Source organism: Macrotis lagotis, chromosome X, assembly GCF_037893015.1.
Source record: "Macrotis lagotis isolate mMagLag1 chromosome X, bilby.v1.9.chrom.fasta, whole genome shotgun sequence".
NCBI classification, from domain to species: Eukaryota; Metazoa; Chordata; class Mammalia; order Peramelemorphia; family Peramelidae; genus Macrotis; species Macrotis lagotis.
Window position 1 is genome coordinate 136,869,876 of NC_133666.1, and position 25,410 is coordinate 136,895,285.

Sequence of the window (25,410 nt, forward strand, 5' to 3'; positions counted from 1 at the left end):
TTTTTGAGAGAGTCTATCATGGTGTAATAGGAAGAGAGAGTTGACCAGGGAGTCAGGAGGACTGCTTCTGCTACATACTAGATATGTGAATTTTGATGAGTCATTTATATTTTTTCCTTTTTTTTTTGTAAGCAACGAATGGGGTTAAGTGGCTTGCCCAAGGCCACACAGCTAGGTAATTATTAAGTGTCTGAGGCCAGATTTGAATTCAGGTACTCCTGACTCCAGAGCCAGTAATCTATCCACTGAACCACCTAGCTGCCCCTTGATAAGTCATTGAACATCAAAGTGTGCCAGATATAAAATTGAAGACTGTAAAACTGAAAAACGGCTGTGATCTGCATCAGTAGAGGGAATTTTCCTACCAGGAATCCCTTTCACTTATCTACTTGAAATTAAATTGTGCACATTAATTAAACAACTAAAATGTTACAGTATCTCTTTATTTTTAAAAAAAGTATATTAGTATCTTTTATTTATGATGCATTCAAAGGGCAGCTAGGTGATGTAGTAGACAGAGCACCGGCTCTGGAGTCCGGAGGACCTGAGTTCAAATCTGCCCCCCACATATAATAATTAACAAGCTATGTGACCTTGGGCAAGTCATTTAACCCCACTGCCTTGCCAAAAAAAATAGCAAAAAATAAATAAATATTTATAGTTCATAATCCTTTCTGAACAAATCCCTTCTCCATCCAGCTAACTTTCCCTCATAAGAAACATTTTAAAATAACAAATAACAACAGTTCAGCAAGACTAACTGTGTTTGAGAGCAAATGCAATACTCAATACCCACAGTTACCCACCTCTCCAACAAAAGGGGCAAGTTACATATATTTTCCCTTATCTGGAGTCAAATTTATTCATTAGAATTAAACTGACTTGTATCTATCTGAAACTATCAAAAAGCATTATATTCAACAGGGAGAGGCTAGAGGCATTCCCAATAAGATCAGGGGTGAAACAAGGGTGCCCATTATCACCACTACTATTCAATATCGTATTAGAAATGTTAGCTTCAGCAATAAGAGAAGAAAAAGAAATTGAAGGAATTAGAATTGGGAAGGAAGAGACAAAACTCTCACTCTTTACAGATGACATGATGATATACCTAGAGAATGCCAAGAAATCATCCAAAAAAACTACTGGAAACAATTAGCAACTTTAAGCAAAGCTGCAGGATATAAAATAAACCCTCATACACCCTCAACATTTCTATATATGACCAGAAAGATACAGCAGGAAGAGCTAGAAAGAGAAATCCCATTCAAAGTAACCTCAGACAATATAAAATACCTAGGAGTCTATTTGCCAAGGCTGACTCAGAAATTTTTTGAAAACAATTACAAAACACTTCTCACACAAATAAAATCAGATTTAAATAACTGGGCAAACATCAACTGCTCATGGATAAGTTGAGCTAATATAATAAAAATGACAATTCTAACAAAACTAAACTACCTGTTTAGTGCTCTACCAATCAAAATTCCAAAAAATTACTTTAATGAGTTAGAAAAAGTTGTAGGTAAATTCATATGGAGAAATAAAGAGCCAATTATTTCCAGGGATTCAAGGAAAAAAAGTGCAAAAGAAAGTGACTTAGCCCTACCAGATCTAAAATTATATTATAAAGCATCAGTCATCAAAACTGATATTGGCTAAGAAATAGAGTGGTGGACCAGTGGAATAGACTAGGAGCAATAGCAGGAAACAATTGTAGTAATCTGCTGTTTGATAAATCCAGCTATTGGGATAAAAATGCTCTCTTCAATAAAAACTGTTGGGAAAATTGGAAGTTAGTATGAAAGAAAGTAGGATTAGACCAACACCTCATACTCTATACCAAGATAAGATCCAAATGGATACAGGATTTAGGCATAAAAAAACAATATTATAAGCAAACTGGAAGATCAAGGAGTAGTTTACCTGTCAGATCTATGGAAAGGGAAGCAGTTTATGACTAAGGAAGAGATGGAGAACATCACTAAAAACAAACTAGATGATTTTGATTATATTAAATTAAAAAGGTTTTGCACAGACAAAACCACTGTAACCAAGATCAAAAGAAATGTAGTAAACTGGGAATCAATCTTTACAACTAGTATTTCTGACAAAGGATTCATTTCTAAAATATACAGAGAACTGAGTCAAATTTTTATTTTTTTAATTTATTTAAGACAATGGGGTTAAGTGACTTGCACAAGGTCACACAGCTAGGCAATTATTGTCTGAGGCTGGATTTGAATTCAGGTACTCCTGACTCCAGGGCTGGTGCCCTATCCAATGTGCTTCCTAGCTGCCCCTGAATCAAATTAAAAAAAAAAGCTATTCCCCAATTGGCAAATGGTCAAAGGATATGCAAAGGCAATTTACTGAAGGGGAGATCAAAGCAATCCATAGTCACATGAAAAATTACTCTAAATCATTACTTATTAGAGAATTGCAAATTAAAGCTTCTCTGAGGTACCACTCATACCTCTCAGACTGGCCAATATGACCAGAAAGGACAATGATCATTGTTGGAAGGGTTGTGGGAAATCTGGGACACTAATACATTATCGGTGGAGTTGTGAACTTATCCAACCTTTCTGGAGAGCAATCTGGAACTATGCCTAAAGGGCAACAAAAATGTGCAAATGTGCATACCCTTTGATCCAGCAATACCACTACTGGGTCTATACCCTGAAGAGATCATGAAAAAGGGTAAAAACATCACTTTGTACAAAAGTATTCATAGCAGCCCTGTTTGTGGTGGCAAAGAATTGAAAATCAAGTGAATGTCCTTCAATTGGGAAATGGCTTAGCAAACTGTGGTATATGTATGTCATGGAACACTATTGTTCTATTAGAAACCAGGAGGGATGGGAATTCAGGGAAGCCTGGAGGGATTTGAATGAACTGATGCTGAGCGAGATGAACAGAACCAGAAAAACACTGTACACACTAACAGCAACAAGGGGGTGATGATCAACTTTGATGGACTTGCTCATTCCATCAGTGCAACAATCAGGGACAATTTGGGGCTGTCTATGATGTAGAATACCATCTGTATCCAGAGAAAGAACTGTGGAGTTTGAACAAAGACCAAGGACTATTACCTTTAATTTAGGGAAAAAAAACTGTCTTCTTATTGTCTGATATTGCTATCTCTTATACTTTATGTTTCTTCCTTAAGGATATGATTTCTCTCTCATCACATTCAATTTGGATCAATGTATACCATGGAAACAATGTAAAGACTGGCAAATTGCCTTCTGTGGGGGGGTGGGGGGAGGGAAGTAAGATCAGGGGAAAAATTGTAAAACTCAAAATAAATAAATCTTTAAAAAAAGAATTTATACTGACTCACTCTTCTGATCTCTTATTTTTGCATATTTTTCTTATTGTTGTTGTTGCAGATAGTTTTATTATTATTATTAATCTTTTTCAATAATTATAGTCAGTTTTATATTCTTATTGTTTTCTTTTCTCTGGAACCTATACTTGTCATTTCTTACAGTATAATCCTCTACTATATTCATATGCCATATTTCTGTGGCCATTCATTCTCCAGTCACTGAACTTATGAATCATTTTCAGTTTGGGATTTTGAGGGAGGTTTAGATTAGTTATTATGGATAACTACTAAAACCTTTTGTATAGAAAGACCCTTTTTCCACCCTTTGCAAAACACCCTTAAGGGACAGAGAAATTACTGGGTCAAATGGTATATAGTATATATTGCTTTTTTAAAATGTTGCATCAATTCACAGCTCTAACCACAATATAATAGTGGGCTATTTTCTCCAGTATGTCAATATTGAATTTTATAGTTTTTAATTATATTTACCAATTCGATGGTATAAGGTTTACCTCTCTCAGAATTGCTTTAACTTGCATTTCTCTTTATTAATAATTTCATTATTTTTCAAGTGGTTACTAAAAATTTGTTTCTTCCTTTTGGAACTGCCTATTTCTTCAACTTCTTATCCATTGGGGAATGATTATTACTCTTAAAATTCAATGCCAATTCCTTAGAGGTTTTAAATAGCATATTTTTCACAGAAATATTTGCAGTTGAGATTTCTCCCTAATCTGTTTCTTTCCTTTTTTATTATGAATTGTTCTTTTTTATTTTTACATGATTAAATACATCTGACCTACAGTCAGTCTGACTCAACTGTTTATTCATGGACAATTGATTTATCTTGACCTCAGTTTCCTCCTTTGTAAAATGAAGAAGTTGATGCTAAAATTCCTATAATGTTCCTTCCATCTCTAAATCTATGAACCTCTTAAGTATACTTTCAAGTTACCAATCCTTATCCATTCTCCAATCCCCCCAACTTTACTCATTCTATATTATCTTCTGCTGTGAAAATATGTTCAAATGAAGATCAGAATTGCCACCCTGAATCAGACCCTTGACCATCCACATAAGAAGTAAGGTGTCTGATGATAAGTACCATAATCTGGTGGCAAAAAATACTAAACATCCTTTTTTCAGAAGTAGAGATCTATAAATATGTAATATTGAATATTCTTTTAGAAGCAGTTATGTTTTTCCCCTTGTCCTTTTTCTTTTTTATCCTTTATAACAAGGGACAACTTGTATGGGATTTTGAAATTAAGATGATATTAAAAAAATCAAACTTTGGTTTTGGAGGTTAGTTTTTTTAAGGATGCTGGGATACAATTAGAGATTATGGGTTCATATCCTGGTTCCAACACTAATTGTATGACACCAAATATGTTAACTCAGATTATTTTCCCACCTGTTAAAGGGAATAATAATAATACTTGTTTTACTAACCTACTAAGATTTTTGTTTTGTTTTGGTGGGAAAAGCACTCTGTTAATCTTAAAACTTTTCAGGGGCAGCTAGGTGGTGCAGTGTATAAAGCACCGGCCCTGGAGTCAGGAGTACCTGGGTTCAAATCCGGTCTCAGACACTTAATAATTACCTAGCTGTGTGGCCTTGGGCAAGCCACTTAACCCCATTAGCCTTGCAAAAAAACAACAACAACGACTTTCCATTGTGTGTCCCCAAAGTCTGTGCACTATTAAAACTAAAATCAAACAAACCAAAATTAATTAAGTAAATAAATTTAAAAAATAAGAAAACAATACTGTGGTTTTTGGGATACACTGTATAATGTGAGACATTATCAGAGGAAGAGGAAAAGGAGGGAATAAACATTTAATAAGCTGCTGTTATTTCTATCCTTCATTCTCAAAGAAGACCATGACATCAAGGAGGTGACATGCTCATGAATTAGATTTGAGTGAATAGGGGCTGTATTAAGTCACCAATCTCACTTTCTCCCCTGGAATTATCTGGCTCTGGTGGCCAGATATGAAGCAGGAAGGCTGGAGATGGCCCTAGATGAGAGGTAATTAGGGTTAAGTGACTGGTAGTCATACTACTAATAAGTGTCAAATGTTGAGGCCAGATTTGAACTCTGGTCCTCCTGACTTCAGGGTCAGTGGTCTATCCACCTGGGTGCCCTATTTATCAATCACTGTGCAATGTCCTTTGCAATTATTATCCCATCTGATCCTCACAACCACCCTGGGAAGTAGATGATATTATTTTCTCCATTTCTGTAACTGAGGACACTGAGGTAGGCAACAATTAAATGACTCAAGGTCACACTGCTAGTAAGTGTCTGAGACTGGATTTGAACTCAGGTTCTAGACTATGCACTATGCCTCCTATCATGACTAAAAGTCATAATGGGGGTGATTAGAACAGGATTGTCAGACAGTTCAACAAAAAGTTTTCTCATTAAAGTAGATGTTTTCTGACGTCCATTCCTGTTCTAAATCTATGGGTCTGGGATCTTGACCTCCTAAGGTTACAGAAAGATTTCCCAAATATTCTGTACACTGTGATTATACAATTGTGTATCAACTGCTGCTGAATAGAGGCCACTCCCTAAAATGAAACCTTGTGAGGGGAAAAAAAAAAACCTATCCGAACCCATTAAAAGATATCCCTGATTAAAAGCTGCACTAGAGTGACAGGGTATTTCTATTTTCAGTGCCTCACAATATAACAAATTCTGCCAGAGATATATTGGATACCATGGGGGTTCTTCAAGAACAAGGACAATCAACAGCATTCATTGTATAAAACTGGACTTCCTTTATTTGTCCTCAGTCTATCTCCTCCAAGTGAATCTCTTGGTCTCATACATTCTCTTTGTTAATTTCAGACTTCAATCATTTCCCCTACCTCTGGGAGGGGAGTTATTCCTCTTCCACCCATCCCCAGTCTTTGAGAGACAATGAAAAGAGATCTGGATTAGCAGTCTGAGGTTCAGTCATTTTCAGTTGTGTCCCATTCTCTGTGACCCCATTTGGTTGGGGTTTTTTGGGAGGGTGAGATACTAGACTGGTTTGCCATTTCCTTCTCTAGCGTCATATGAAATAACTGAGGTGAACAAGGCTAAATGACTTGACCAGTGCCACATAGGTAGTAAGATCTGAGACTGAATTTGAATTCAGGTCTTCCCCACTCCAGGCTTGGCAGTCTATCCACCATGGTATTTAGCTGAACTATGCCCTCCCCCCCAATTTCAGTCAGTTGTTTTTTTAAATTATTTTTTAAAATTTCATTTATTTAAGGCAATGGGGTTAAGTGACTTGTCCAAAGTCACACCGCTAGGTAATTATTAAGTGTCTGAGACCAGATTTGAACTCAGGTAATCCTGACTCCAAGGCCAGTGCTCTATCCACTGTGCCACCTAGATGACCCCCCAAGTCAGTTGTTTTTAAGTCTTGTCTGACTCTGTGTTCCCACCTATTGGATAGAGAGCTGATCTTAGAGACATGAAAATCTGAGTTTGGGCTACTTTTAACAAATTGGTCTATATTTCACCTTCTCCACCTCCCTCTGCAAGTCACTTAACCTTATTGCTTTCTAAGTACCTCTCTAATTTAGAAAGAAGGTGCCATTCTGCTTTGGTAGAGGGACTTTCTTCATATGGGAGTTCCCTTTAAATCAATGAAATCATTGATTCCATATTCTCCTCTGTTTTTATACACACATATATGTATATACATATTACTCTTCCTACAGGAAAAGAACTTATGTAAACTTCTGGAGGGCGCAAAGATTCCTGCACAACTGAAAATGACAATAATTTTGGAGGTAGGAAGTCAACAATACTTAGGAGGGGACAGGGAAGGCTTTGCATACTCAAAATTGAGTTAAATTTTGAAGAAACAGAGATAATATCTTTTTTCTATATCTATTTCCTGTTTCCTTAATTAAATGACAAGATCCATTAGGGTAAGGAACAATTATTTATCCTTTGTTTTCTTCCCACAGCTGCTGGTTCAGGCCCAAACCCTGGACTAAAACAAGTTCTCTCAATTGTTTTAAATGAAAGCTTACTGAGCTGTGAGCCCTAGTGATAGAAGGGAGGAGGGAGAACAAGGGAATGCTCTCTAACTCCAAGGACAAGGTCATAGGGGTTGGATGGGATGCAGGAGGTTGCCCCAGGAAAGAGCAGGGTGAGATTCCAGGACAGTGCTCTTCACTCCCCACCCCCCCACATTCCAATGTTATAGAGAGATCAGCCTAAAGTCTGAATCTCAATAACCATCCATGGTGGGATTGGAAGAGTCCACTGTCCAGGTTCTCAGGCTCTTCTGGGTAGGCAATAGAAACAGAGCTAGACTTGTTCTCTCCCAAGTGGTCACTCACTTTCCCTGGGGCCAAGTACACTGGAAGTGGATGGGAGAAGCCCACCCCCAGCAGACATCAGCTCCACCTTCCAAATGCTCTTCAAGGCAGAGCTCCCAATGCTCTACTGTTTAATTTTGCTGAATAAATCACCCACAAAGTTGCCACATTGTCAGCGGAAATGACTGATTAGACTGGAAAATAAGTCTCCCAGCCTGAAAAACAAAGGATTCCATTATACCTTTGTGTTTATTTTGCAACAGGAAACCAGGACACAGGGACTCACAATGGCACCTCTGCTGATGAAAGCAGGCTTGGGGCATGCCTGAGGCTCCTGAGCCCTGGGGCTGCCTGGTTAGAGGGCTTTCTCTTTGCCTTAGGGTATTACCTGGCTCAGTAGAGGAGCTGATCAAAAATAGGATGAGAAGGGTTTGGGGGTTGGATGTAGAGGTTTTTTTTTAGATCAACCCAGAACATATTAATGTTGTAGGTTTCAAAAAGAAAGAGGCTGGGGGTTCATCCATAGTGGACCAAATCAGATTAATTCAAGGTCGTTAATTCTGGCTCATTATTGGACAATAGATAGAAACAGCTAAAAGAAAAGCAGACCTCCACCTAATGTGTTCATTCATGGAATCCCATAGTCAAGGTTAAGTCTCTGAACCTTGCTTCTCTGCTTTAGGCAACAGTCCCAGCCTGGTTGAGTAGGGGAGCTAGTCATGAATGAAACCTGCTGGGGAGAACTCCCTTGGCACGTGGCTACTCTGCAGCATACATCTGACCTGCCTTAGAGGAACCTTGTAAATAAAAATTCAACATTTCCATCCCACAGGTATATACTAGTCCACATGCATTGTACAACTGACTGCTCCCCACCAGGGAATAACAATAATCATAATCATAATCATAATCATAGCTCAAAATCCCTTAGGGCTGACAAAGTCCTTTACATATATTCATTTGGCACAAACATGGGAGCATAGATTTAGAACTTGGAAGGTGCTTTAAAAATCATGCAGTCCAACACTCTCATTTTACAAAGGAGGAAACTGAGGCTCAGAAAAGTTTTGACCTTTTCCAAAGTTAAAAGGCAAAAAACAGCTGAGTCAGGATTCACGTTCTGGCCCAAAGGATCTAAGTCCAGTCTGATTTCTCCTGTATCATGCTGTATGAATGGGAAAGGGCAATCTTCTCTTCATAAGATGTCATTTGGGACTTTTCCATTGTGGAGCAATGGAAAGAATATGAGCTTACTGCAAACCCTTTAACCATGTGCTCTTGGGCAGATCACTTCAGGTTTCTCTGGACCTACCTTCTGGTTCTAATCCTGAGATTCTGAGAAGGTATGATAAAAGACTACTCATCCCTAGGTGTCACAAACACACATACTCCTTTCTGCCATCTTCCCAGATACTCAACCAGTCTCTTTTCACAAAGAATGAGTCAATGTCCAAAAAAAAAGAGATAAGAGTGGAAGAAAGAAATAATTCTTTGAGTAGGAAGGTGACCTGACTGAGCATTCGTAGAGGACCCCTTCCCTATGTATCATCATCACCAGGAATCTGTGTTTCTGCAGTTAAGGGAAATGGGCCAATATGACAAGAAGATGCCCCACTCACCACCAGCCAAGTAACCAGGATGAGGAGAAACAAAAGTTAGAGTACTCTAACTTTCTCACTTCTATTCTTGCCCTCCTCCTCCCTTTCATAAAAATCTTGAAATCATAAAATTTTAGAAATGAAAAGGATTCTGCCTATGATCTGGCAAATCCCCCCATTTTTAAAAATGAGAAAATTAAGGTCCAGAGTAACAAAGGAATGTATATCCAACCCCCCCCTCCAAAAAAAAAACCCAACAACAAAATGGGAAGCAACAGAATGAGAATAGGGACCCAGCTCCTATGATTTTCTAATATGGTATTTTCTGGGTTGCTTCCTCCCTTTTCCAGAAGTTATTCCCTTTTTTCTCAAGATACTATCTCCTGATTATCTCTCTTGCCTCTTCCTACAAAGTAGCCAGTCTGCCCTACTTTAGTTTCCAGCATATAACTTACAAACTCTGTTTTCAGAGGTTAATATATGACATTAAATATCAGGATAGATATAGCTTCCATAGCAAACAGGAGCCCAGAGACATCAACATTGATTTTTAGTCTTATCTCACATATCCAGCCATTCACCAGGACACCAGAATCCTTCAGCTCAGACACCTTGCCATCTGCTGCACTGAAGACCCTTTTTCTCCACCAGAAGCAGGGACTCTCCACACTAGAGATCTAAATCCCAGTTTTTCATTTCCATCTCCTTTTTCCAGGGGGACTTAATCTCAGCTAGGTCACTTCTGGATTAGAAAAACCTGCAATCTAGGTTCATTCAGGGTTCTAGTGACTGCTTAGGGCTCTGGGATTCCAGCTGTCCTTCCTACAATGGTGAGGAAATATTGGTGTCACTCCTGCCAAAATGAAGTGGAGAGAGTTCCATGATACCATATGGCCCTTTCCCTTGTGATCCTGGGAAGAGAGACAGCATCCTTCAGAGCACAGATGTCCTTCCTTCCTCATCACAAGAGTCCTGAGCATCTAGGCATATCATAGGATTCAGAGATGAAAAGAACGTTCAGTTTAGCATCTAGTCTGTCTTCCATTTTCCCTAAGGTCCATTTTACAGAGGAGGATGCTGAAGACTAGAAAGATTAAATGACTTGCCTGAAGTCACACAAGTAGCAAGTTAACATTTGGGCCTGAGATCCTACAAATCTGATCCCTCTGAGTGTGAATTCTGGCTTTATACCTTGAGTCGTGATAATCCTTCTGTCTAGTGTGCCCTCTCCAGTCCTCCACACCTGCCTATGTAAATTCAATGCCAACCATAAAGATGCAGGTGAAATGAGGCAGCTAGGTGATGAAGTGATTAGGAGATTGAGTTTGAATTCAAATCTTGCCTCAAATACTTAAAAGTTTGGTGATCCTGGCCAAGTCACTTAACTTCTGCCTGCCTCAGTTTCCTCAATTGTATAATGGAGGAAATAACAGCACCCACTTCTCAGGGTCTTTATGAGGATAAGATGTGGATAGCCCCTGACTTATAGTAGATGCTTAATAAATGCTTGTTTCCTTCCATAATGCCTACAAGTCCAGTTTTCAGGTATAATTAGTAAATGAGGCAGGCAGTTAATTAAAGTAATAAGTTCTCTGGCCCTGGAGATAGAGGACATGTTCAAATTCTACCTCTAAAACTCACTTCTGAATGAACAAAATTACTGAATGTCTCTTGGCTTCATTTTTCTCATCTGTAAAATAGGGAGATTATATTAGAGGTCTTTTAAACTCCTTTCCGGATCAGTTTTGTGGGCCTAGAAATGAAACAGAAGGGGAAAGGGAGAAAAGAAGAGGCAGTTCATTCTAGTTAGAAGGAGCTTGGGCCTGGGTTCCCATTCTCACTTCAACATTAACTTGAAGCTGTTTCACCTCTGGAGATCTCAGCTTCCTCATCTGTAAAATGGAAGTACTTGCATTAGCCCTACAGAAATAGGAATATCTTGAAGATCAAACAAGATAAAAGATTATAAAAGTGCTTTTAGGTTGTTTTCAGATGGTGCTTTCAGATGAGCTTCCCTCAAGTCTTGCCTACTAATCCCAGGTTACAATGATCTCTCATCACAGAGGTCTTAGAACTATCATAGTCAGAATTGAACAGTGGGAGACTTGATTACACATCACTATGTATTGATTTGTGGTTGTTTCAGGTGTCCTGAAAACAAGAGGACACACTGCGCAAGAGCAGGCACCAATCTCATTCTGTTTTTTTTCCCCTCCTTCTCAATTCAACAGAGGATCAGAAAATGAACAACCTATAATTTTATTTCAACAGGCAACTCATTTTACCATCACAAATATACAATTGTTCTGAAACTGAGAATTTTAGAGAATGATTATTTTTGTCTTTTTTTTAAGAGAAAGAGTTCTTCACCTGAAGTTCATAAACTTTTATGCATTTAATTCTATTATTCTGAGACACAAGGTCCATAGCTTCATTCATTCATGCTTTTCATCTAAAAGGTCCCACAACATACACATGTCTAGGAAAGGGGGATATGGAGCCAGGATAAGTAAGAGGCAAGACTTGAACCTTGTCTTCCTAACATGGAAGTCAGTTCTTTTATTAAATATTTATTAAATATCACATTACAGCTCTCTCAAATTCAAAAATGCCAAAGGCTCATCAATTCAAACACTACTTTCTTCCTCCCTCCAGAACATTACCAAGCTAAAACTATTCCTCAGTGCCAAAGGCAGGCATACTTTCATTTGAACTCTGGGCTGAGTCTACCCTGGAAAGTAATTATGCTCCAGCCTCTTCAGGGCCTTTCTCCAATTGGGTGATTAATGCCTATGGGGCAGGTTGGCATGCATGAAGTCAGCTTACCTGCACTAAGTACTGAGTGATCATCCACCATCTTAGTCACATAGGTATCAGGGTCCACACAAAAGTCACTGGAACCCTAGAGTAAGGGGAAGGAAAGTAATGAATATATTATGGATTAGTACCAAAAATGGAACAGAGGTTTTGGAAGTACCCTAAAATCACATACTCAGAACTCAGCTGGAAAGAAAGCAATCTGCTAACTGAATTCAACTGTTCCATGTATAAATCCCCTTTTGGGGATGTGGGAAGGGGCCATCCCAAGCAATGATTCACAAGTGGTAGAATTCCAGACCCTGTGACAAAAAGCTGGAGAGATCTGAGGGTAGGGAGGCCATTTCCAAGACTTTCCATCAGACTGTACCATTGTAGCCAGCCTCAGGTTGGACATTTAGGGGAAAGGATGATGACTAGCATCAGTCACTTACCACAGAGACTGCCAGCTCTAGCCCCAGGGATCCCCAGCTGATAACCAAAGCTAGTACACCCAGCAAACACACCCTAAAGGGAAAGAAAAGGCATAACATGTCAAGAGGGTCCCATACCCTGTTCCCTTACCAATAGCGACTCCCATCAGCTGACTTCTCAAATGTAGGGAGAAGTAAAGTGGGAAATAAAATCTGATTCCTGGCAGTGGTTTGAGTAATAGGAAATGGAGGCTTTATTTATAAGAGGCTTGGATCCTTAGGGAATTTTTCTTCACTAAGAATTCTCACATAGTAAGTGAGATCTGGCCACGGTCAGAACCAAGACTTCATTCAGAGAAACTAGTTTTTCCTTGGAATTTGGTCCTACTCCCGAGTTCCCACCATCATTAAGTAGCCTTCTGCTCCCCAGGAGCAAGGGGGTGGGGAAGGTATTCCCTGGTTTATCCCAGCCAAAGACACAGATTCCAGTTGTCCACAGCTGGGCCAGGCCTCAGCCTAGACTGGCAGTCAGAACTCTGCTCCCACTCCCTTTCTAAAGTTACCCTCAAAAGACTGTCTGTGCCTTCATTTCCCATTGTCTGGGGCAGCTGCACTTTGCACGAGACATACCCTTTTCAAACCCCAAGGCAAAATCTTAGCTTTTGACAAAACAGCTGCAAAAAACTCTGCTTGCTTACAAAGCCCTTAGTGGCTACCAGAACGATTGACTGTACTTGGAGGCAATGGGCCAAAAAGCAAATGCTGCTGACTACAGTTCAGTATATACGTGGCATAGGAAGACAGAGCCACAGTGTCAGAATGATGAGTCTCTCTCCAGACTAGCTAAGAGACCTCCATATATTTCATTTACTTCCCCTATGGTAAATGTCAGTTTTAAAATGAGGTGGGAAGGGGAAGAGGTGGTGTGAACAAAAGCATAAACTATTATTTCTCTAGTCATCTTTCAAGCTTTCTCCTTTCTGCAGGTCACAAACTACTTATGACTGGCTAAGGTTTAGTATTCAAAGCTTCCAGTCCTAATGAACAGGTACCCATTAGGGGATGGAAAAGACAGGAGAAAACTATAACAAGCATTTTCAATTACATTCATTTCAAACATTAAGGACCGATGCTATTTCAAAGAACTGTGCTAGGGGCTACAAAGACAAAAAAAGAAAACAACAAAAACCAAGCATTCCAAATTTTAAAATTATCACCTGCCCTGAAGAAACTTACATTTCTTTGAACAAAAAGAGAGGAAAATCTGGTAGAAAGAACTTGGGGCTGTGCCTCCTCTGGCAAAAGAGGGAAGTCAATTTAACCTTAGCATAGTATAGAAGCTAGAACCAGTCTTAGAGCTAGGAAACTTTTGGGTTCAAGTGCCTCCTCTGACAGATAATGGCTATGTGACCATGGCAAGTCACAAGTTGCCTTAGGCAACTCTCTAAAATGGTTATTTGAAAAGAAGATGCCAATTATTACTGGTGGAAGAAGTATCCTCATAAAGCACTTAGTTCCATAAACCAATGAAATCTCAGATCTAGTTCTTTCCTAAAAATGCTGTGAAGATCAAATCAATTAAGAGATGTAAATAAACACAAGTAAGTCATTTTAGGCAGATGGTGTTGGTCTCTTAGTTAAAAACAAAACAAAACAAACAAACAAAAAAACCAACAACCCTGGGCTTTCCAATTATACTTGAGTCAGGGACAGAAGCTTAAATCTTTAAGATTCAATTCCATTATATCTAGTATAGTACAGTCTCACATTTAAGAAACCTTTCTGTCTCTTCCAACAAAAAGTAGTTCCGAACTGTGGACACAGCCATGCTGAGATCTGAACCTGTGGGTCAGAAAGAATTCACAGCACTGAAGGGACCCACAACCTCTCTTGATTTGTTTTCCCTTTTCTGTAAAATAAAGGGGTTAATTCTTTATAGAGACGGGAGATGACAGGTGTGAAACAACACCTTTACTGTCAAACAAGGTTGACTTTTGTTAACTGGTTTTGCTGACCTGACTTCCCCTCCAGCTTTCTTATTTTATTTGTCTTCAAAGGGAAAATAGGATGAATTGTGAGGCAGGAGCATCTTCATAAATGAAGGGGAGGTGTATTAAAACAAAAAAGTTATAAATAAAAATATTTTAAAAAACAGGAAATGGTAGTTACAGCTAAAAAAACAGACAATTTGTTGGGTTTTAAGTTGTTACTTTGTAGAGTTTACATATTTAGAGAGTTACAAAGGTAACCAATCATATTTAAATACATTTATTTATTTATTCATTTATTTATTAAAACAAGTTCACAGACTCTAGGTTAAGGAACCTCTTCCCTTGGGGAAATATTTTTCCAATTATAAAACTCAACTGAATCCCCAGAGAATGTCTTTATTGAAATTTCTTTTTTATAAATTCTGTGAGGGGAAGACTCTCTTTCAATGATGCTGATATTTTGGAAGTTGCTCCCATTAGGAGATAGGATCATCTTAGGGCCTGATGAAAACTGATTGATCGGTGAGGTTAAAACAGCCCAGTCTTTTCTCCACCCCACTGGCAAACATCTTCCCACCCTCAATCTGCTGAGCCTCATCTAGGCTCCCCAGGACATACCCTACTAGGATGGCCTTGGAGTTCCGGATGAGTCCAAAGAGCACGAGCAAACAGATCAAGACATCAAAAAGGAGGAGACCTAGGTACCCCAGCCACCTGAGAACAAGGAAGCAGATAGGTACAGGTTTTATGAGAATACAAATACAGTCAAGATAGAGGCTACAGACAACTTGTATCCACCAAGAAAGAAATGCCAACTTCAAGGGTGACTGCATGCATTTCTTCCCAGTTTTTCTGTCTTAATATGATACATTACCATCTCCATTCCAGAACTAGAACTTCCCTTTCTACCCTTTCCCTTTTCCTTTTTCCAACTGCTATTGTTTCCAGATCCCTATCTCCAATAATAGAAAAAGGTGGCAGCCCATTTTTTATATCAAAGTTTTTTAAAGTTTTTTTATTAAGAAAGATTTTATTTATTTTGAGTTTTACAAATTTTTCCCTATTCTTGCTTCCCTCCCCCTCCCCCCCCACATAAGACATTCTGTTAGTCTTTACACTGTATACCAAAGTTTTAGAAACCTAGTATGTTACCCTTCAAGGGGGTATTTTCATTTTAGAAGAGGATATCAGTAGCTTTCTTCATCCTAAGGAATGACTATTTTTTCCTTTTTTTTTGTTTTAAAGATTTTGGCAAGGCAAATGGGGTTAAGTGGCTTGCCCAAGGCCACACAGCTAGGTAATTATTAAGTGTCTGAGACCGAATTTGAACTCAGGTACTCCTGACTCCAGGGCCGGTGCTTTATCCACTATGCCACCTAGCCACCCCTGGAATGACTATTTTAACCTTTTTCTATTTGTCACAGACCCTTTTGGAGGCTGATGAAGCCTATAAATTCTTCTTCAGATTAATGATTTTAAATATATAAAATACAATATATAGGGCTACAAAGGACATCAAGTGTTTTGAAAAAAAAATGTAATTTTTTCCCGATCCATGTTCACAGACCCCTTAAGAGTCCATGGACCAAGGGTTAAAAGAATACTTGGTCTAAAAAGAAAATTTCCATGCAGAGAAAAGAAGGTAAGGCAAAAGTAGGCTTTGAAAGCAGCAGGTTTAAACTTGTTGTTGTTGAGTTGTTTCAGTCATGTCCAACTCTTCATGACCCCATTCTGGGGGTTTTCTTGACAATTTTTACCATTTCCTTCTCATTTTACAGGGAACAGAGACAAATAGGAGCACATGACTTGACCAGGGTCACACAACTATGAAGTGTCTGAAGCCAGATTGGATCTCACAAAGATGAGTCTTCCTGACTCAGTGCTCTATCTACTGTTGCCACCCAGCTGCCCTTACAAATTGTACACAACTGTCTTATATACAATCATCTTTTTCTGATCAACTATGCATCTGGAAAGCAGCTAGGTGGTATGGTAGATTGCGCTACCAGGTCTGGAGTCAGAAAGACTCTTCTTCCTGAGTTCAAATATGGCCTCAGACATTGACTAGTTGTGTCACCCTGGGCAAATCAGTTAACCCTATTTGTCTCATGGCTTCATCTGTAAAATAAGCTGGAGTAAATTTGCATGAGTATTTTAATTTTTGAATTTTAACAGTCTAAACAAAAGCCAAGTGGATAACTTAAATATAAGGTATATACATACATTTTACAGGCACTTATATAGATGCAAGAATAATAACAATCTCACCAATGTCAAAGTATTTCAACATTCATGAAGTCAACTATTTAGATAATGACTCATGGGTCATAATTTTAAAATTTTCACGCGTAGGGGCAAAGACTTACTCCAGTATATTTGCCAAGAAAACCCCAAATGGGTTCCTGAAGGGTCAAACACTATTGAAAAACTACTGAATAACAAGAGTATATATGGGTGGCTAGGTGGCGTAATGAATAGAGCACTGGCCCTGGAGTCAGGAGTACTTGAGCACTCAAATCTGGCCTCAGACACTTAATAATTACCTAGCTGTGTGGCCTTGGGCAAGCCACTTAACCCCATTACCTTACAAAAAACTAAAAAAAGAAAAAAAAGAGTATATATAGAAATGCCCATTCTATTTGGTATTTGTTTAATTCAAAATAAAGAAAAAATTTTAATGAATTTCAGGGATCAGTGGGAGAGGTTTTTGTATTTCTGTTTTGTTTTTGCCAAGCAATGGGGTTAAGTGACTTTCCCAAAGTCACACTGCTAGGTAATTATTAAGCATCTAGAGGTTGTATTTGAACTCAGGTCCTCATAACTCCAGGGCCAGTACTCTATCGACTGCACCACCTAGCTGCCCCATTGGGAGAGGTTTATGTAAGCAGGTACTTTGTCAAATATCCTTCACATCACATATCTCTCACATCACACTAGGCTTATGCCTCCAAACTTTGACAGCAAAATATTTTGAATCTTCAAATTATTAGAACACAAGGGAATTCTGGAGTGACCTGATTTTCCCAAAAATTTTTTCCACAACCCACTCAATAAACCAAAAGCAAGAAAGCATCATTATTGTTAGTGTCCAAAGTCACCCTGGTACAGGAACACAGATCTCATAGGGCAGTCACTCTAAATTTCCAAACTATTTGAGAAGGAAGTTAAGAGAAAGCTATTTTTACCTGTACCAGTCATAGAGGTCAACCTGCACTGCCAGATCCTCCAGTGAGACTGCGCTGTTTTTCCAGAAGGGAATCTCTGTGGTCTGCCGAACCAAGTCATACAGAAGCCCCTGGAGTTTCTGGACAATGTGCAGATAATCAGTATGTTTCGTGTAGAGTTTCTCCAGGGTCTGAAGGCTGGTCTCCACCGTCTGATTGAGGGCCATTGTGGTGTCTGTCACCTGAGAGGCAAAGAGATCAGGGAGAGAGAGGATAGAGCAGATGGTGAGTTCTGGGTGGGCAGTGGAGTAGGGGCAAGTGTAGAACCGGTTCTGGGACATATTTTAGAAATTTAGAATGCTACTTCTTCAAGGGGATATTTTAATTTAGAAAGAAGATATCGGGGGCAGCTAGGTGGCACGGTGGATAGAGCACTGGCCCTGGAATCAGGAGTACCTGGGTTCAAATCCGACCTCAGACACTTAGTAATTGCCTAGCTGTGTGGCCTTGGGCAAGCCACTTGGCACCATTGCCTTGCAAAAAAAAAAAAAAGAAAGAAGATATCAATAGTTTTGATATTAACTAGGGAAGTCAATTTGAGAACCTGGGAAATTGTTATCTCTTACTCTATGTAGGAATGGGGCTGGAGTGAGGCAATTAGGTAGAAAAGTAGATAGATTTGAAGTGAAGAAAATTTGTATTCAAATCTAGCCTCAGACACTAACTGTGCAACCCTGAACAAGTCATCTAAGACAACATGACCTAAGTCCAAATCTGGTCTCAGATTCTTACTTAGCTGGGTCAACTTAGACAAGTGTGCCTCAGTTCCCTGGAGTTTTTATGAAGAGAAAATAATCAACCTTAAGTTGCTATATAAATACTGGCTATTATTAACTATTGGTGAAAGGAACAATGGATTTTGTGCCTCTGGATAAATCACTTCCCCTCCCTAAGACATAGCTTCCTCACAGAAGGGGGTTACTTTTAGGTAATCTTGAAGTGATAGGATGAAAGAGATGAAGGGGATCTTGAAGACCATTGGGTACAATTCTCTCCCCCAATTGGAAGGCAGAGAAGTTAAGGCTGAGCAAAGTAAAGTGAATTATCTAAGGTCATCAAAATAGTAAGAATCAGAAGAGGCATTTGAATCCAGATATAAATGATTATAATCCAGCCCCTTTGGGTTCAATGTCAATATTCTTTTCTGACCAACTTTAACATTCTTCCATTCAGAAGTCCTTGAGAGGAGAGTGATTGCTTGTCTCCTCTCTCGTATGACCTTACTTGTATGACTGTGGGCAAATTCACTTAACCTAAGCCTCAGCTTCCTTATTTATAAAATGAAGAGGTTGGTTTAGATCTGTGATCAGAGGTAAAGTCCCATCTCTGATGATTACTCATTCTTTGACTTTGGGTAAGTTATCCTCCCTGAGCTTCAACTATTGTTTGGTTGTTTTCAAGTTGTATCCAAATCTTCCTAACCCCATTTGGGTTTTTCTTGGCAGATACTAGAGTGGTTTGCCAAGACAGCCCAATTCAGGAATTCAAGAAATACTGATAGGAGTAAACAACAAGATGAGAGGTGAACAGCAAGATCTACTATCCAGATAATATCAATTATGTCATTTGAACAAAGTCACTCATTAAAGAATCTTCTCTGCTTATTGAAAAGACAAATTCTGCTCACATCACTTTTCTCTGGAGTGTTACTTGTTTTAAACTCACCCCGACCCTATTCACACCCTTTCTCTTCTCTCTCACACCCACACAAAACCCACCTTTCTCTCTCACACATAGACAAATGTCACTTCTCTATTACACACACATATCCCACCTCTTCCCTCCCCCTATATATGCAAATCTAATTCTGTCTCTCCCATCTGTCTTTCTCTCCCTTCATAGACTATAGGATCATGGACCTGGAAGATAGAAGATACCTCTAAGGTCATTTTGTCCAATTCTCTCATTTTATACTGAGGAAACACACTTGCCCAAAATCACATGGGTAGGAATAATCAAAGATGGGATTTGCATCTAGACCCTCAGTTTTAGAGTCAACTTTTTTTCCCATCATACTTTACATTGTAATAATTATAATATTATATAATATCATATAGCTATATATTAATATGATATAATCTATAACTATAGACTATATATTATAGATTTTATTATTTCCATTATAATTATACAATTATAAACCCCACCCATTTTTCCCACATAAAACTAAATCTCTCCCTACTTTTACTCATATAAACTCTAAACCACACTTCTCTGCATCCCCCTCTTACATTCTACCCACTCACACACACATGCACTCCCCCCCCCATACACACACACACACATACACATACTGCATACAGTGAAACATATTCTTTGGCTGGCAAATTGCAGCCCTCAGCATGATGTTTCTTGGGAATAAGAAGAAAGAATATAGCAAACGCTCTCTCTTTCAGCATGGCCATGGCAACCCTCCCTCTAAAGGTCAGAGTAGAAGGAGATGAGCTGAACAGCATTAAAAGAGATGGCTTCTGCTATTGGCTCTCCCCACTAGTTCCCAGGACATTCTTCTCTCAACTTACCCGATCTTGGACTCCAGCCACAGTGCGGTTTGCGTGGCGAAGCGAATATGTGACCCGGTGAATGCCATCACTGGTCTCTCCATTGCCATAGAATCCCACTGCGATGCCAGCACTAAGAAGAAAGGTGAGGAGCTGGTTAGAAAAATGCTCATTCATCCAGGAATGAACTCTCTCTCTCTCTCTTCTCCACTCCCCAATCAGTTGAGAAGATAGAGGAAGCCAAGGTAAGACTTCCTCATCTTCCTGAGGAACCAAGTGACTAACTGGAAGGGAAGGAAAATAAATCATTCAAATGACTAATATTTATTGATTCTCTACTATATGCAAAGGACTCTGTCCATGGTGGTGGGAAGTTTATAAAATACAAAGCATATTAAGTGACAATTTGTAGAGCAATTTAAAAATTTGCAAAATGCATTACGTAGTCAGGCAACAAGCTTTTATTTCAAGTTTCCTATGAGCTAATCACTGTGGAAGAACTGGGAATACAGAGGCATTAAGGGTTCCTACCCTCATTATTTCATTTAATTCTCACAATAACCAACAACCATAAGTGCCTACTATATGTCAGATGATTCCCATTTTAAAGAAATGAAGAAGCTAAGGTTCAAAAACAGATTAAATACTTTGACTTTTAATCCTCTGAATATGATCCTTTAAATTGCAAATGCTGCTTCCCTCCCATTACCTTATATTGGAAACATATTGGACAGAGTCAAGGTGGTGGAATAAAGGTAGAGACTTGCCTGACATTTCCCCTAAACCACTCCAAATACCTTTAAATAATGACTCTAAGGGACAACTAGGTGGTGGAGTGGCTAGAGCACCAGCCCTGGAGTCAGACTGGAGGACCTGAGTTCAAATCCAGTCTCAAACCCTTAATAATTCCCTAGCTGTGTGACCTCGGGCAAGTCATTTAACCCCATTGCCTTAAATAAAAATATTTTTAAAAAAATAATGACTCTAAACAAATTCTAAAGTGGCAGAATCCACAAAAAGACTGAGTGAAACAATTTTCCAACCCAAGACAACTTAGAAGATCCAGGGAAGGGTCTGCTGCACTGGGGTGAGCAGGAGGGATCATACTTGGGCAAACTGATCCTAGCAATCCAGGAACAGACTGTGGATTGACTGCAGAGTGGTTTCCAAATCTCTCAACCCAGAGATTGCTAAGGACAACTTGGAAGATCAGCAGGAAAAGTCTGCCACACCAGAGTGAGAGTAGAGCACGATCCAGCTACATGATCCTAGCAGACCTGGATCAGTCCTTGGGAGCCACAGAATCAGTAGAAGCAACTGCTTTCAGAGTTCTCTCCCTCAGATGTTAAGGGTATCAAAAGGAGATGACAGGGATCTCTTTGCAATCCCTGAGGTGGGATCTGTTGCTTTGCCCATAGTCAGATCCCAGTCCCAGGAAAAGGAACAGAAGTACAACAGAACTTGCTGCCCCAGAAGAGGGACTCTCCTCACGGTGCCAGGGCAAAAAAGAGTGTTTGTGATCATCCAAAGATAAGAGTACAGGCCAGGAGAATGGTATAAATTTCTCCTTAGATCATAAGACCTTGGAAGAACTGAAAATGTGCAGATTTCTAGAAGTATCTCTGAAAACAGCTGCAAAAAAAAAAAACAACCTCAACTCAGAAGCTTGGAACATGAGTGATGTGGAAAACCAGATTGAGTCAAATGGAAAAAGAGGTCCAAAAAGCCAATGAGATAGGGGCAGCTAGGTGGCGTAGTGGATAAAGCACCAGCCCTGAAGTCAGGAGTACCTGGGTTCAAAAAGCCAATGAGAAGAAGAATATTTTAAAAAGCAGAGCTAGCCAAATGGAAAAAGAGGTCCAAAAGCTCACTTGGTCCAAAATAAGTCCTTAAAATATAGAATTGAGCAAAGAGAAGATGATGACTTTGTGAGAAATCAAGAAATAATAAAACAAAAGAATAAAAAAACTAGAAGAAAAATGTGAAATATCTCATTGGAAAAACAATTGACTTGGAAAATAGATCCAAGAGAGATAATTTTAAAATTATTGGACTACTTGAAAGCCATGATCAAAAGAAGAACCCAAACATCATTTTCAAGAAATTATCAAGGGAAACTGCCCTGATATTCTACAAGCAGAGAGTAAAATAGAAATTGAAAGAACCCGGGCGGCTAGGTGGCATAGTGAATAAAGCACCGGCCTTGGAGTCAGGAGTACCTGGGTTCAAATTTGGTCTCAGACACTTAATAATTACCTAGCTGTGTGTCCTTGGGCAAGCCACTTAACCCATTTGCCTTACAAAAAACCTAAAAAAAAATTGAAAGAACCTATTACTTTATATTTGGGCAGCTAGATGGCACAATGGGTAGAGACTGGTCCTGAAGTTAGGAGGACCCGAGTTCAAATGCAGCCTAAGATTTTTATTAGCTATGTTACCTTGGGTAAGTTACTTAACCCTAATTGCCTTACATCCAGTAATCCTTATTGATATCCTGGCCACTGGATCTAGAGGACTCCAGAAGAGAAAGTGAAGTTGATGACTTAGCCCAACTCAAATTCAATTCACAATGGCATCACCTCCCTGATGTGATGGTTTCTTCAAGAAGAAGGACAGCAGGACCTTATATTTATTTTGTATATCCCCATATATTGTCTGTTCTAGTGAGGTAACATCTTATGGACAGGGATAGAATCTAGCAATAGGACCATGAGATCATAGATTTAGAAGTGGAAGGAAGCCATTGAATCCAACCCCTTCAATTTACAGATGAGGAAACTGAGACAACAGTCCCTAGGACCAATAAGGGTCTGAGACAGGATTGTCTCAGAATGTCTTCCTGACTCAAAGGTGAACACTCTTATCTACTAAGACACTTAAGGTGTAGACATTTAATAAATTCTGGTTGATTGCTCAGATCATGCAGTTCTTAACTAGCAAAAGAAGGATGGGAACCTAGAATGTTTCTGACTCCAAGTTCAAGCTCTTTCAATTAAATCATGTTTCCTTTCTTGGTAGGGTCTTGTGTTCTCCAGGAATTTATTATCTAAGTACAGACATTGGATAGACATAAAATTAATTCAATATGATTTAGATTAAATATTAAAATTAATACTTAATTTTAATTTCCATAGAAATTGGAGGGAAGGAACAGAGATAGACTCAAATATAGATGGTTTGGGGTTGGAATCAAAACAGACTCCATCAAAAGTGTGGGACCTGAAAGTTGGGTTGAATTTAAATTGACCCATAGTGCAGGAAGCATGTTTTAGAGTAAATAGGGCATTACACTCAATGGCAGTTCAGCTCATTTAACAGATCAGGATACTGAAGCACACTGACTTCAGGTCCAGCACTCTTACCACCTAGTTGCCCATCCCCAGAGCTATCTAAAGATCACTGAGTCCAGCCCTCTTATTTTAGAGATGAGGAACCTATGACCCAAGGAGATTAAGCAGTTTGTCTTACAGATACTAACCATTGAGGAGTAACATTAGAACAGGTTCTCCAACTGTATAGGTAGGATGCTTCCCATTGTACTACCCACACCAAAATCTCTCTACCAGTTTCTCATCACAGTGATCCAGTTTGCTCTCTCAGGGAATGAGAATAAAGTTTTGAAATCAAGAGGCTACTTTAAGGTTCAAAGTTTGTCCCCCTTCCTACATTTCCAGTCTTCTTCTACCTTTTTCTATCCCCACATCCTTTGCAATCCAGTGTTTGATGTTCCATGAACAAGACATTCCACCTCCTAATTCTGAGCATTTTCACTGGTTCTCCCAGACAACTGGAAATCTCCACCCCCTGGCTTCTTCCAACTCAACTAAAATCCCATCTTCTATAGGAAGCCTTTTCCCATCCTGCTTAATCTTCTCTATTTATTCTGAATATAGTTTGTTTCTACATAGACTTCTTCCCCATTAGATTGTAAGCTCTTTGAGGGCAGGGGTTGTCTTTTGTTTTCTTTGTGTTCTAGATGTTTAACACAGTGTCCAACAGATAGTAGGGCTTAATAAAAATTTACTGACTTGACTTATGTTGTTGTTCAGTCATTGTGTCCAACTCTTCATGACTCCTTTCCAAGTGTTCTTAGCAGAGATATTGAAATGGTTTGCCATTTTCTTCTCCAATTCATTTTACAGAAGAGGAACTGAAGTAAATAGGATTAAATGGCCTGAGGCCACTTTTGAACTCAGAAAGATGAGTCTTTCTGACTCTAGACCCACACTCTATTCACTTTACTAACTTGTTGCCCTTTGACTTCATTTAATTTGACCCTAAGTTGGGCAGGAAGGGGCAAGGAAGTGCTGGGAAAGCTTCCCTGTTGATTCTCAAAGTAATAATTTCATAGAATAGGAAACTGTCTCAGAGGATCATCTTGTTCCAGAGTCCTTAATCTTTTTGTGCATGTCATGGATACTATTCAGAATGTTCTTCTATGTGTAAAATATATGTATATATATAATATATAAAATATATGTATAAAATAAAGGACACTAATCATATTTAAATGCAATTATTATTATTATTATTATTATTATTATTATTATTATTATTATTATTTTAGGGTTTTGTAAGGCAAATGGGGTTAAGTGGCTTGCCCAAGACCACACAGCTAGGTAATTATTAAATGTCTGAGGCTGGATTTGAACTCAGGTACTCCTGACTCCAGGGCCAGTGCTCTATTCATTGTGCCACCTAGCTGCCCAAAATGCAATTATTAAAAAAATTTTTAAGTTCATGGAATCCAGGTTAAAAATGCCTTATAGTTCAATTATCTAATTTTACAGAGGCAGAAATATATTCACAGAAGAAAGGTCAACCTGTTTATGACTGGCCCTGAAGTCCCCATTCCACCTTTTCTTTTCTTTTCCCCTCTTTACACTTAAAGAATCAAACACAACCAACTCATCCTTAATTATAGGACCTTTAAGACTAGAGACCTTCATATACTTCCAGCTCTCAGGAGAAGCATTAGCTAATTTGCTAATGTAATTACCATCTTATACTCCAGGAGGAGAGGAGGGATGCTATTTGGGGAAACCTGGCCTTACTGTCTCTGCCCCTGCCCCACCTCATATTCCCTCCCAACTTTATTCCCTTTCAGTTTGAATGGCCATTCTGTACTGACCACTGAAATTTCTTAACCTTTGACACCCTATACCTTGAAACTGTTGTGATAAAACTAAGAGTT

General features: G+C 39.0%; 1 protein-coding gene across 2 annotated transcripts in view; it reads right to left on the reverse strand.

Annotated features, from left to right (window-relative positions):
• Nucleotides 1–25,410, reverse strand: part of LOC141500071 (protein tweety homolog 3-like) — a 181,083-nt gene that overhangs the window by 46,405 nt on the left and 109,268 nt on the right. For both annotated transcript variants that reach the window (XM_074202956.1, XM_074202955.1), the window contains exons 3-7: nucleotides 20,238–20,349; nucleotides 17,677–17,897; nucleotides 15,110–15,205; nucleotides 12,522–12,594; nucleotides 12,097–12,172 (exon numbers count right to left, since the gene is read on the reverse strand). In XM_074202956.1, the coding sequence (XP_074059057.1) occupies nucleotides 12,097–12,172; nucleotides 12,522–12,594; nucleotides 15,110–15,205; nucleotides 17,677–17,897; nucleotides 20,238–20,349 (578 nt within the window). The remainder of the gene's footprint in view (nucleotides 1–12,096; nucleotides 12,173–12,521; nucleotides 12,595–15,109; nucleotides 15,206–17,676; nucleotides 17,898–20,237; nucleotides 20,350–25,410) is intronic.